Source organism: Ptychodera flava, chromosome 7 (assembly GCF_041260155.1).
Source record: "Ptychodera flava strain L36383 chromosome 7, AS_Pfla_20210202, whole genome shotgun sequence".
NCBI classification, from domain to species: Eukaryota; Metazoa; Hemichordata; class Enteropneusta; family Ptychoderidae; genus Ptychodera; species Ptychodera flava.
Window position 1 is genome coordinate 33,316,076 of NC_091934.1, and position 14,878 is coordinate 33,330,953.

Genomic DNA, 14,878 nt, shown 5'->3' on the forward strand with positions numbered 1-14,878 from the left:
TCGCATCGAATTAGATGAAAAGGTACCATCGAATTAGATGAAAAGGTATCATCGAATTAGATGAAAAGGTACCATCGAATTAGATGAAAAGGTATCATCGAATTAGATGAAAAGGTATCATCGAATTAGATGAAAAGGTATCATCGAATTAGATGAAAAGGTATCATCGAATTAGATGAAAAGGCATCATCGAATTAGATGAAAAAGTATCATTTCTGAAAAATTAGAAACGCATTGAATGTATAATCTAGTCAATTCTTACGCGAATTTTCGACTGAATGGTGGTGTTGGTCTGTCAGCTTGCAGCGTCTCTGCTGCTCTTGCACCAATGATAGTAAACTTTCCCCCAAGTCGAGGGGCTTATGAATATTATTACGGGGTAAACTGAAGGAATAAACTTCCGCAGTTGGTGGGGTGATCGCGATTGGCGAGCCACCGCTTCCTCCCGAACAAAGTCATAGATAAATGCGAAGCAACAAGTGTGCAAGACTCGCAGGTTTGACAGGATCTATCTGGAATAATGATCGGTGCAGATAATATTTCTATGCACATTGTTCAAAGGGCTGTAAAACAGCTTTGCGTGCTAATTCACTGTCAGCTCTGTATTTAAATAAAAATGAGGCAACGGTATTTACACTTTATGTGTGAGAGTGAAAGAGCTGCACCGATACCTTTGCATTGAGCTACTCTCGATATTGAGATTTACTGCCGTCAAAAAAGACTGAGTACAATAAAAAAATCAATGTCTTGTTTTAATCTACTGTAGCTTGAATACCTGTCTAAGCAGCCTTTTGTGTCATATTCTTTTCTCTTTCATGACGATAACTGTTTTGAATTGGTCGAATGTTTGCTATATCGGAGAAAAACTTCAACAATACACTATTTAAACAATTATTTATTTATTTATTTCAACTTTATTTCAGACAAGTTAAAAAATAACTGTCCATAGCACAAAGAAAGTTAAAAGGACACTATAAAAACTATACAATTAAATACTGAGAGGAAATAAAGAGTAAATTAACAGAAGCCATCTATCAATCAATCCACGATCACTTTAAAATCTGCTATAGAGAAGCTTTTGCCATTTGTCTTGCAGGCCAAAATAAGCGGCGTCAGAGTTTAATAGACTCTTTAGCAGTTCGTTTTCACTATATAGAAGTCTACGAACAAAACTGTACACAGCTTTCCTCCTCAAGATAGGAAAATTGTCAGTTTGGTTTACTACAAATGCAGATGAAATACTAGCATTTCGTGGTAAATCCAACAACCTACGTAAAGCATTATTGTGACACACGTGCAAACTACGGATTGCTGACGCCTTGTAATCACACCACAATTGTATACAATAGAAATTATTACAAAATGCATTAAAAAGCCGAGTTTTAACACGGAAGCTACAGTTGCTGAATTTTCTCAAAAGTACATTTGATCTACCACATAACGCCCTTCGCTGAGAAGCAATATCAACATCATCCTTAAGGTCAAATCTAAAGACATGACCAAGATAAGTAAATTGTGTAACAAATTCTAAAGGTTGTCCTCCAAGTGACACTGATGGAACATTCTGAGTTTTGTTTCTTGATACAAAATTCATACATTTTGATTTTGAAACATTATAAACAATGTCGTTCTCAATAGCGTATTGTTCACATACATCAATAAGCTTTCTCAACCCTTTAATAGATGGTGAAAGCAAACACATGTCATCAGCATAAGATAAGTTATTTAACATAGTACCGCCTATTTCACAGCCAACTCCACAACTAGCCAGTGCTCTGTTAAGATCGTCAATATACAAATTAAAAAGAAGGGGGACATAATGCCCCCTTGACGGACTCCATTTGAAACTGTAAAAATTTGAGAAGTAGACTTTCCCCAACGTACGCAAAACTTTTGTGAGCAGTACCAAAATAAATCAGTCTAATAATGTACAGAGGTACTTGCTTCTCAATTTACTTCTTTAAAAGTGTAAAATGATTTACTTTATCAAACGCTTTTTCTGCATCAAGGAAGCAGACGTAAACTGAGCTTCCATTTTTCTTGTAGTATCTAATCGTTTCTTTTAGAAGAAAAATACACATATCTGTACCATGTTTCTCTTTGAAACCAAATTGATAATCACTAGTTGTCAAATACCTTTCACAGCGGTTTAGTAAGACACTCTCAAGGACTTTAGAAATGACACTGGTTAAGGCAATTGGACGATAGTTATTCTTATTCGACAGATCAGCAGTTTTGTCTTTCACAAGAGGAACGAGGATGACATCTGTTAGATTTTCAGGGACAAACCCATGCAATAACATGGAAGATAAACACAGCGCAAGATGTACAACCAACTCAAGTAAGTTAATGCATGGGTGTTTGTACCCATCAAGCCCAAAAGTAAGAAAATGATCAATTATCTTTAAAAACCACCAGATTTGATTGATATTTGGCTTAATTATTGGAATTATTAAATTCTTCAAAAAAATGTCTACCTAAATCTTGACGAGTTGAGTCACGTGACCAAATCGGATATTTTCCCGCCAAAATTTACGTCTTTATTAATCTTAATATTCCAACCGTAAACCGTTAAATTTTCTTGATTTTCTTTGCACTTTTGGAAACAACATCTATCATATTCTTTCAAAAATACATGGCACTCATGAAACTCTATCTATACTTCTTTCTGATATTCAAAATATTCATGTTAAACGTCAAAAATATTGTATTTGTTGTTTTTTGTGAAGAAATAATATTCAAAATTCAATAATTTTGCATCTGCCACTATGTTTAACACAAGCTCCTATCCATTTTACATTAATTGGTAATAATATTTTAAATATTTTGATGTTTAGCGGTTGGAATATTCAGTTATATGCAATATACAATTTTGGCGGGAAAATAACAGATTATGGTCACGTGACCTGACTTAGGTAATATATTATGATAAATTTCAACTTAATCAAATGCGAAACATATTTTTGGCAATTTTCACAATTTTCTGACCAGGTCTGATTAAAAAGTATGTTCAAACTGATTTTGCATGTATGTAAGCCTATGCCCATGCATTAACATACCTGAGAATTTACTACTTGCATAGCGTAAATGCTCTGCCCCAATACCATCAGCGCCTGGGGATGTCCCAACTGTAAGGTTGTCAATAATTTTACGAATCTCATGAACACTAACAGACATCTCTTCAGCGTAAGGCACAGAGATGAGTGTTGTCTGTACAAATCTACTGTGTTTACAATTATTAACAGAATTCATAAGTTTTTTGAAATGATCACCCCACAGGTTTGCGATATTTTGCTCGCCTTTTACCTTGTTTATACATGTTGCTAGCGGAACTTTATTGCTATTCACTTTGGTGACAGCTGCCCAAAAATTCCTATGGTCATTTACAAGTAAAGAATGTGCCATGCTATCAGCACGTTTACTGGCTTCATCTTTCCTACACCTTCTCAGAGAATATTTGAAAATTGATTTTGTACGACGCATATATTCTGCAATATGGCCAAACCTTGGTTTATTGGCAGATTTCCAAAGGCTATAGGCATGGCGAGCTGCACTATGAGTTTCTTTAACCATTTCGTTCCAGCCTGGTATAGGATGATAACGTGTTGGTCTACGTGAACAGAATGTGTCATCACATTATATAAGCGTGATATACTGTTCTTTCGCCCAGTGTTCTCCCACCCCCACTCGTCAATGGCCCGCACTACAGTGAAACAACATAGACTCTATAGTCAATATGGGACACTGTATCAGCCACTGTCTTCTGTATTAGCCAAAATGAGCTCTCTCAGACACGTATTTACATATTACATAATTTGCATACATTTGCATAGTAATAACTGACACATATTCTCAAAAATTTAGGGACTTTTGCATCTATCGCTAGTTGCGGATGAATTTGCATCTTTTCAACAGAACAGAATGCTTTATTGATATTCTGATCGTAAGAATTTGATTTCGAGGAGGTTATCATTGTCATAATTACTCGAAAGATATGTCTTCTCTCAGATACCGAAAGAAAACGTATTGTAAAATATCTTGCAGGTGCTGAACTTCAATGATCAACATGTTCCGTATATCTGTCAAAAGGTAAAACAAGGAAGCATATTTGACAAAACTGTTCAGATTACATGGTGATCAAGAACATTCCGTGTCAGCCATTTTAATCAGACTGGGATCAGATATTGGAATCGAGTTTTGCTAAACCACGCGGGTCAAGCTGGTCAAATACATGGTAATGGGAATGGGTTGAAAGTGAGGGCGGTGTTCTAGAAAAATGGCATGGAATGCAATCAAATTGTTTGGAAACATGGGTATATTGTAAATTTGTAGGTGTCGCAAGTGCAAACAAACAGATGAATTGTAAAACACCTCGTGGAGTATTGTACCCCGGCGGTGATTCACATTAAGACGCAAAGAAAGATGCATTTCTTTTATATTTATGTAAAACGGTGAACACTAGAAGACCAAGACCGCTGCCCGCCGAGCGGGCTAAGAATGCACTTCCTGAGACCTGGTATATTGAAGAAATACTTAAAAGTCGACGACAGAATATTTTAAATTCATACACACACCGAGTTTTAGAAGGAACCAGTTTTGAACTGATATGCTATTGTGTTCATTATGGGCAGACGCACCATTTAGCAGTGTACTCATTGCTGGAACCATATTTGATCGTAATGCTACTAAAATCCACGTACGCTCATACACATATACAGACGTCGGTACGATGACAACACCTAAAGTGAAAGAGGCAGCTTAGATTTTACACACTCTGTCTCAATATAGTGACACAATACTTGAATTAAAATATAAAAGCCGCAAATATCCGTCGATAAAATTTTCATTTGTGATGGGGCCTTTGAGTTGCAAATTTACTCGTTTTTTAATGTCATGATTACTGTTTGATGTCGATGATCCGACGTGATCGGACGTGATCGGACATCAGGATCTGTATGACGTCAGCATGTATATATTGCTCTCAATCGATAGTTCCATGGGTTGGAAGTAATCTGAAGCGATGCCTTTGTCTCTTAGTCTCTCCCAGGTTGTACACTGATCGCTTTACAAACTCGTCGATTCGAACTATCGGTCGTAAAGTTCTACTTTTGAGCGGATTTACTGAGACGCTAGACAGCGACGATGAAGGCTTAGTGCGTTTTCGTGTTACCGACCATTGTCGTGTCATTTTAATTTTTCCGAAACGTGTATCTCCGGGTGTCATGGTCTATACGCAAGCAAAATGCAAGAGTCACGTTCAAATCATGAATATTCGAAACATGTCGTCCTTTAAATCTCCACCCTCTCACTTTCCATATGCGTGGATTTAACTTAAAGATGGATACGGTCTACAGGTGAATTTACAAACACATTTCCATTACTACGGTAAAGCTGGCTGTTGCATAGCTTTGGATCCAGCTGTGTTTGCAGGGTTTAACTCTTTTGAGCGCTTAAGTCAATTTTTGTCACCTTTAGAAAATATAGCCCGGTCAATTTTTTCAGATTTTTAGTCCCCACAGACACCGTCCGGGGGGACTTATAGGTTTGGTCATGTCCGTGCGTGCGTGTGTGCGTGCGTGCGTGCGTCCGTGTGTGCGTCCGTGCGTGCGTCCGTGCGTCCGTTCACGCAGATATCTCAGAGACGTCTGGAGCGATTTCATTCAAACTTAGTACGAGGATTATCACCTATGCCATACATATGCACATCGATTTGTTTTACGATCTGATTCAATATGGCCGTCTGGCAGCCATTTTGTTTCCTGTATTTGATGTCAATGCGTATGTTTACGCAAATTTCTCAGTGATGTTAGGAGCGATTCCATTCAAACTTGGTACATAGATTACTCTAGTTGTTACACATATGCACATTGATTTTTGTCTTGATCTGGTCTAAAATGGCTACGTGGCGGCCATTTTGTTTCCTATATTTTACGACTGTACGGGCGTTCACGTAAATTTCTCAGCGATGCCGAGTGGGATTGCATTGAAAGTTTATACCTGTATTAATCTCTATCATATATATATGCACACCGACTTTTGTAATGATTCGATCATAAATGGCTGTGTGACGGCCATTTTCTTTCCTGTCTTTGATATCCATCCACAGGGTCCCCAGGTATGATCCACAGGGTCCCCAGGATGAAATTAATATTAATGCTGTGTCCATGCACAGGGGCTTATGAATGCAGATATATATCTGAGATATTCCTGTGCCAATTCTTTTTAGTCCCCACTGACACCGTCTGGGGGGGGGACTTACAGGTTTCGTCATATCCGTGTGTGTGTGCGTCCGTCCGTCCGTCCGTCGGTCCGTTCACGCAGATATCTCAGAGACGCCTGGAGCGATTTCATTCAAACTTGGTACAAGGATAGTACCCTACCTCATACAGATGCACGTCGATTTGTTTCACGATGCGATCAAATTTGGCCGCGTTAGAGGACTTTTTAGTTTACGCCTCCATAGACTCCCATGTATAAGGCTGTTCTCCATAGACTCCCATGTACCGGTATAAGATAAGGCCAAGAAAAATAAAATTTAGTTTCTCATCGTATTCATATTGCAAAAAGGATGCAGTGACACAGTTTTTAGTCCCCACAGATAAAGTTTAGGGGGCTTATAGATTGGGTCATGTCTGTCCTTGAGTCCATCCGTTCACGCAGATATCTCAGACACTTTGACAAAATGTCACGTGACCTTGGTGACCTTTGACCTCAAATATATATATTTGTCCATAACTCAGTAACCACAAGTGCTAAACCTTTCATATATAGTATGATGGGACACCTTATGACGCCACATATTGTACCTCATTAATTATGTGCATATCTAATTTTGAGCGAGCCAATAGAGCTAGAGGTCTGATTTTTGGTATATAGTTACAACTGTGCAATACAATTTTTTTAACAAAATGTCACGTGACCTCGGTGACCTTTGACATCAAATATACATATTTGTCCATAACTCAGTAACCACAAGTGCTACACTCTTCATATTTGGTATGATGGGACACCTTATGATGCCACATATTGTACCTCATTAATTATGTGCATATCTAATTTTGAGCGAGCCAATAGAGCTAGATGTCTGATTTTTGGTATATAGGGATAACTATAGATAGAAATTTTTTGACAAAATTTCATGTGACCTCGATAATCTTTTACCTAAAATACATGTTTATGTCAATAAATAAGTAACCACAAGTGCTATGTCTTTTATATGTAATAGGATGGGAGACCTTATGACAACACATGGTTTACCTCATTAATTATGCACATATATAATTCTAGGCAAGCCAATAGAGCTAGAGGTCTGGATTTTTGCATATAGGGATTAATTAGCAATAACCGGGTAACCGGGTAATTAAACTGACAATTAAATTCAGCCAGATAATTAAACCCGACCAAGGTTCATATCACACAATAAACAAACCAGGAAAGAATGATTATCGTACAATTTGCGTTGCAGTTTATATTAAGGGTTTATTTCACTACAGCTAAAATCTCTAATACTAACGATAATAATAATAAAGAATAAAAACAAGGGTCTACAATGATTAAAACCAATGGCAGTATTACTGGAAAATAATTTCCAGGCGCAAAATCTAAAGTTCATCCACCATAATAAAGTTCCAGATAATTCTAAAATGGCTGTTGTCTAGGGTTCATTCACTTAGCTATTGTTCATATGGCTGTACAATGGCTTCTCTGTAGGTCAATGTCCGTCCTGTTGCTATGACGATGACAGTCTATCCAATAGGAAACTACGTTACACACACAGAGTCCTTCCAGCAGCTCCTCCCTGGGGATTTGTTATTCCAACCCTGGTAGCAATACTCGAGTTGATGATTGACTCGAACAAATTCCAGGCACTCCTTGGCTCTTCACTCGGGCCACACAATAGGAACACACAGGAACACACGCAGTCTACCAGTAATTCATTAACTGGATCTCCTCTGTAAAGCACAGTCATGTAAAAGACCAATGGCAATTATGTAAGCGTTTCCTTCTGTTTACACTATCTCATTCAGGATGAGACTAAGTCAACATGATAGCAAATACACTGTTCAAAAATCCCATGAAACAAAGAACTAAGAATCACAGAAAATTTCCTTCAAAATCGGAAAACCCAAATTTCAACATGTCTAAATAAAACTTCACTACTTTCATAAAGAACTACTAGAATCAAGCTAACTACAGAATAACAACTTAGAAACTTTTCATCCACGGTATATACCGGTAATTGGGAAACACATGGTCCTTCCACGTTGTAACTTGAGGGGTGTGTCTCACACTTTGAGACTTTTAAAAGTTCATTGTTTTCAATACCAAAGGGTTCAAATACACATACCTGTAAAGCACAGTCATGTAAAAGACCAACCACGTTGTCTTGGAATTTTTTTCTTGGCAGTAAAACAGATAATAATTCCTAAACGTACGTCCACACCAAAGTACTGTCTTCAGCAGTGAAAATCAGTAGAGCATTGCAATGCATTGTGGGCGAAGACGCTATCAATGAAATTCCACACATGTGTCATCACACTCAAACAACACGCAGCAGATCTAATCACATGACTTACAATCGTAACCGGGGTTACACATTCCCCTCAGATGCTTACACACTCCGGGTGTAAGTTACTTTGGTAATTGATATAATGAGGCTCAAGTTAAAACATTAAAAACTTAAAAAGGCAATTTTTTTTTTCGAAATGTCACATGACCTTGATGACCTTTGACCTTGATTATACTTATATATGCATAACTCAGTAACCACAAGTTCTTTATGCTTCAATATTGATAGGATAATAGACCTTAAGATGTCACATCTTGTACCTCATTTATTATGCGCATATGTATTTCTTGGCTGGCCAATACAGCTGGAGGTCTCATCTTTTTTCCTGATTTAGAACCATAACTTAGACATGCCACTTGTTTCAAATTGGGAACAATGATATAGACCTATGTGTCCATAGATCTGAACGCCACACTCCAGTGATACTTCTTAATGACCACATTTCCCTGCCCCATCAAGACTAATACTCCTATTACAAGTGGGGACTATGTCATTGTCAATGACTTGTTGTTAATATTTTTAAACAAATGGACCCAATGAAATGTGATGTCCATTTGGTCCAAAATTATCAAAAAATTACAGAAAAAATTCATAAAAATTGGTAAAAATGTTTCACTAAAATTTTGGTGGGAAAGGGTTAATAGTCGTAAAAGTCAAAACCAGCCCTTATAAGGCAGGAATCCCGCCTGTATACGTAACCACCACAGCTATGGACCACAGCAAGCTGTTGCAGTGACCGAACTAAGCAATTCATACTAACAAGAGCTTTCAATTTGTTTCTCAAGAGAAAACAATTTAAGCAAATCTCTAGTCAGTACATATTGAAAATGTCGTCCGCATCATGAAACTTGAAATACGATTTCCGATCGAATTTATATTTCATTTAGTAAAAGATAAAGTTTAATTCCTCGGCGCCTTCATTTGGTCCCCATGGAAGTTGTTAAGTACAAAATTACGATTAATACAAATTTGTAATCCGCTGAGAGGGCGATTATTTAAAAATACAGGAAATCTCATCGATTGGTTGAAGAAATTCTAAAAAAGCTATTACAGTTTCCCCGAACTTATCATTCTGTTAATGGGGAGCTGATTTCAATGGTGAACAAGTAGCATTCGATACGCAGGGAAAGTTGAATCAATTTGTGAAAATAAATCCATCGACGTTTCATGTCAATGTTGTGTTCAAATAGACTGCCTTTCCTATATTTATCAAAGCGAGTTGGAATTTTCACTGGTCAGCCTGAGGCGGTATATTGCAGAATGTGTAGTATTACCGCTAATGTTTACGACAATCGATCATTCTGTTAAATTATTGTATTTATACTTAAATCTATAGCAAGGTCAATTTTAGAGGCGCTTTTCAGTTTCTTGTGATTCCAAGAATGTGTTTCTATCCTTTCTACCGATTTAATTTTCAACACGGCATCTGTGTGTATTTGTCTGTCTGTCTGTCTGTTTGTCTGTCTGTCTTTTTGTTTGTCTGTCTGTGATTTCCGATGTTATTCTTGACAGATGAATTATAATATAGTCAGAATTTATTTGTCAATATAACAATGCAAACGTTACGTATCCTGCATACGCAAACAGAAGAAAAAAGAAACCAGGAAATTTGGTGACTTGCATAAGTTTGCATAAATTTACACTTCTTCCTCACCAAACATAGAACTACTTGTCATGTTAAAGATGAACCAAATCAACGTTTTAATTTTTTGGTTTAAAAACTAATTACATTGACCGAATCTTTGCAAAAAATATGATTTTGAGCAAAACAAAATGAGATTATATTTGTAGATTAAATCGGCATTACTCCACCATCCAATTATCCCAACTTAGTTCCAATCGTGTTAGTAATGATTTTTTTTATCTCCATCAATTTGCATGCTGTCCTTTTCAACAAAATGCTTATTGATCCAGCCTAAGAAGGGATTTAATATTTATTGTAATCCACTGTTTTGAATTTGAATAGCAGAGAACATTCTGACTAAAATATAGTGTCTGCACAAAAAAAGTATCTATCAGTCGCTGCGGTTACATTATCTTTCGGGTCCTCCGACTCTGGTATGAATACATCCCAATTTTTTACTCTCGAAACATCCTTTAAGCAGTTTTATGCCTGTTTATGTATGCATAATTACATGCTATAAAGGATGTCGACTTTGAGAGCAAAGCAGCGCAGTGGGGGTGGCACATTTGATATCCCGGAGGGGGTGTCTGGAAGATTTTAGAAAAAAAGATTCACAGCAATTGTCAATGAAAAAAAAATCACCCAGAGAAGGCCTGACGAAAAAAGGCGGGAGAGTGGAAAAAATAATTGTACAATGGATCAGGTAAAAAAGATAATGCTACCTCATCAATCTTCCAGACCCCCGCCCCAGGATATCAAATGGTCCACCCCTTATCGATGTACATTTCAACTTCATTGACGAAGTAGACGCCGTAGGAAGAGCACTCTCTATACATTTCAAGCCACGATGGAACCTCCGTTAACACTTGTACGAGTAATACACGAATACGACTCATCGGACGATGACGAGTTATTCAACTGGAACACGGACATTGGGAAGCAAAATCCTCGGAGTCGACTTGCGAACTTCATCGATTCCGCACTCGGTATCACCCTGGCCCTACTGAGCGGGACTTCCTACGCTGTCAGTTCTGTGTTCATCGTGTTCGCCCAGAGAGCCGGCGTTACGCAGTATCAGATCAAGTTCCTGTCTGGCGTGGTCGGCACTTTGACGGTGGCGCCGTGCCTTGTCTACAAGCAGGTGGACCCGCGACTTGAAACGTGGAAAGACCGTTTCGCCATGATCGCCAACGGGGCTGTTGGAACTTTGGCGTCTATTGCTCTGTTATATGCACTGCCGCTGGCTCCGCTGGGTAATATCAATGCGATCATACAAGGTATGTTATCAATCGTGACCGCGACTCTTGCATGTTTGTGCCTGAAAGAATTTTGTCGTGTTTCAGAAGCCGTGGCGTCTGTCCTTAACGTAATAGGCATTCTGCTCATCGCCCGACCGTGGTTTCTAGCACCTGCGCACACGGCATCGAGCAAAAACGAAACTTTGGCCTACGGTTTGACGCTAGTGTCTGTTCTGGGTATTTCAGCAGGATACGTCATCGGGCGGGCGGTCCGTGGACGGGTGAACGTATATGCGATCATGTTCTACAACAGTTCGGTTGGGACAGTTATGAATTGCGTTCTCATGCTCGTCGTCAGTCCCGCAAAGTGGGACATGGAAGTTGACGTTATATTTTTCGTTTCTGCAGTGTGTGTCAGCACTCTGTTCAGTACCTGGACGCGATACAAGAGTTTGCAGTTGGAGTCGGCGGCAACCGTCGCTCTTCTGTCGAACATACAGCTTGTAGTGGCCTACCTGGCCGATATTTTCATCTTCAAGTACACGATATATCCCCTCGACTTCGCCGGCGCCGGTGTCGTGGTCCTCGGTTCTGTTGTCGTCTCCATTACCAGTTACAAGAAAAACCATAGTGTCAAAAAGCAACCCAAGACAGACGGCAAGACGCGGGAGGAATTGACTGCACTCACAGCACTGGAGGAGTGAAACAGCATACATCCAATTCTTCAAATGTGTCTTTAGATTGACAACGCCATAGTTGGCTGCAGAAGTGACAAAAATATTTCAAATCCATGCGCATTGTTCTACGCGTGCCAAAAACCTTATTTCAGTGAGAATAAATCGTAATGTGCAAAACAAAATCCTAATTTCAAGATGAAGAAACTTGCTCTTTGGTAGACTGTATCCGTGGCCGAAGCTCTGGTCTTGATAGACGGTAATATACTTTGGCTTTACATGTCACCTTGCCCATCAAATTTTTAAAGGAAGCAAACGAATCCCTGAGATTTTTAAGTTTTGTTTGAATATCAAGTGGTATTTATGGATTTTCAAACATGCCTAATAGCTGTTCATTTGGAAGTATAGTTTACTCGTTTGCAAGGAACCATCGACGGTAGAGTTCCCCCTCTACTGTCTATGAAGGAACTAGGATTAAGAAATACAAAAATGAATTATTTTAGTTTGAATAAAATCACACATTTCTTTTCAAGAGACTTATAAAGTAAATTTGTCGATATGAAAAAGGGTACTCAAGTAAGTTAATGCATGGGTGTTTGTACCCATCAAGCCCAAAAGTAAGAAAATGATCAGTTATCTTTAAAAACCACGCGACTTGATTGATATTTGGCCTAATTATTGGAATTATTGAATTCTTTAAAATTAATGTCTGCCTAAATCTTGACGAGTTGAGTCACGTGACCAAATCTGATATTTTCCCGCCAAAATATTCCAACCGTAACCCGTTAAATTTTCTTGATTTTCTCTGCACTTTTGGAAACAACATCTATCATATTCTTTCAAAAATACATGGCACTCATGAAACTCTATCTATACTTCTTTCTGATATTCAAAATATTCATGTAAAACGTCAAAAATATTGTATTTGTTGTTTTTTTGTGAAGAAATGTTATTCAAAATTCAATAATTTTGCATCTGCCACTAGTTCCAACACAAGTTCCTATCCCATTTTACATTAATTGGTCATAATATTTTAAATATTTTGATGTTTAACGGTTGGAATATTCAGTTATTTGCAATATACAATTTTGGCGGGAAAATAATACATTATGGTCACGTGATCTGACTTAGGTAATATATTATGATAAATTTCAACTTAATCAAATGCAAAACATATTTTTGGCAATTTTCAGAATTTTCTGACCAGGTCTGATTAAAAAGTATGTTCAAACTGATTTTACATGTATGTATGCCTATGCCCATGCATTAACATACCTGAGTACTTCACATACTGCTTTGCCGTTGATAAACTATGGCTGTACCTAGGTTGACCGGTGGAGTTACGTAAGCAGACACGTAGCAGCATGTTCAATATCTGAGCTCCGCTATTTTCGACGAATTTTCGATGGGTGACTGGTACTACAGCCTAGAGAAGTTTGCAAGCAAATTTGGTAAGGTATATAGACGTGGATTTTGAAAAATGGGAACGGATTTGGAAACATTTAGGCGTAGAATTGGATGTTTTGCTGGTGGCAACCCATTGAGGCAAAGCAAACTGCCAAAGATGGCGACTCTGTGCATACCAATGTGGCATATGGCACTCGCTGTCAAGTTGTGCTTGTTTGGTTTACTGGTCATTTCTGGTAACATTGAACGGAATCCCGGTCCACCAAAGTTGAGAAGTGCCGATTCAGAAGCAATAACCAAAGAAGATATTACTGCTTTACATGAAAAATTAGACACCATAATAGCTGATACGAAAGCCATGAACAGTAACTTCGCACTACTTCAAACCAGGATTGACAATGTTGAAGAAGATATTAATGATATCAAAGAGCAAATGAAAGAAGAGTCGGAGAAATTGAATGAAATTGAAAAGTTAAAATCTGAAATAGATTGTTTGAAAAGAAAGTCAAGTGTTTCTGTTGACTCAGATTCACAAGCAAGTCCTACGACCTGGTTGAAAACAATGCTTGACGAAATGAAAAAGTCAATTAACGAAATAAGGAAGGAGAAAGATGATCAAGAAAACAGAAGTCGGCGAAACAATTTGGTGTTTTTTGGTGTGTCACAGAATGGGGACAGTGAAACGTGGGCCGAATCAGAAGAACAAGTAAAGCGAATTATTCATGATAATCTTGGGATGGAAGACATCGTGGAGTTCGAACGTGTGGATAGAATTCCAAACGCACCATCTGTTCGCGGGTCAAAACCTGTCGTTGCCATGTTCAGAAATTACAAAGACAAGGAAAAGGCTCTTCGTAAGGCTTACAAGTTGAAGCACACGAACATTTCTATCAGTGAAGACTATACAAAAAGAATACGTGACATACGTGGCAAGCTATCAGATCTCCGCCGTTCTCTTGTCAAAGCTAATAAAGACGTGAAAGCTTATCTACAATATGACAAACTTGTCGTAAAGGAAGCGCACTGTAAACGCGTGTTTCGTGTCAACGAAGAGTCTGGGCAGATATCGGAACGTACGTACAACTTTCGAGGTGAAAGCACTGAATAGGGATGTGGTCAAGGCCCATACTGTAGAGATGTCAGGTCACTTTCTCTGTTGGTATGGAACATCAGAGGACTTAAAGTGTATGTCCCGCATAAATTCAAAGTTAATTTTGCTTAAAATGAGCCATGCTATATGATTTTGCCACCCCTACTTTATCAAATAAATGCATCACCCCAATGAAACGACGCGGTTAAATATTATTAAAATACAATATGTTGTGCGACTTTGAAGTTAGCTGCCATTCGGGTCGTTTCGGAATTC

General features: G+C 38.2%; 1 protein-coding gene across 1 annotated transcript; it reads left to right on the forward strand.

Moving 5' to 3' along the window:
- The first annotated feature begins 13,585 nt into the window (after positions 1–13,585).
- On the forward strand, positions 13,586–14,620 carry LOC139136456 (tropomyosin Tod p 1.0102-like). The gene has a single exon (XM_070704181.1). It carries the CDS (start codon positions 13,586–13,588, stop codon positions 14,618–14,620), a length of 1,035 nt encoding a protein of 344 aa, XP_070560282.1.
- Positions 14,621–14,878: the final 258 nt, after the last annotated feature.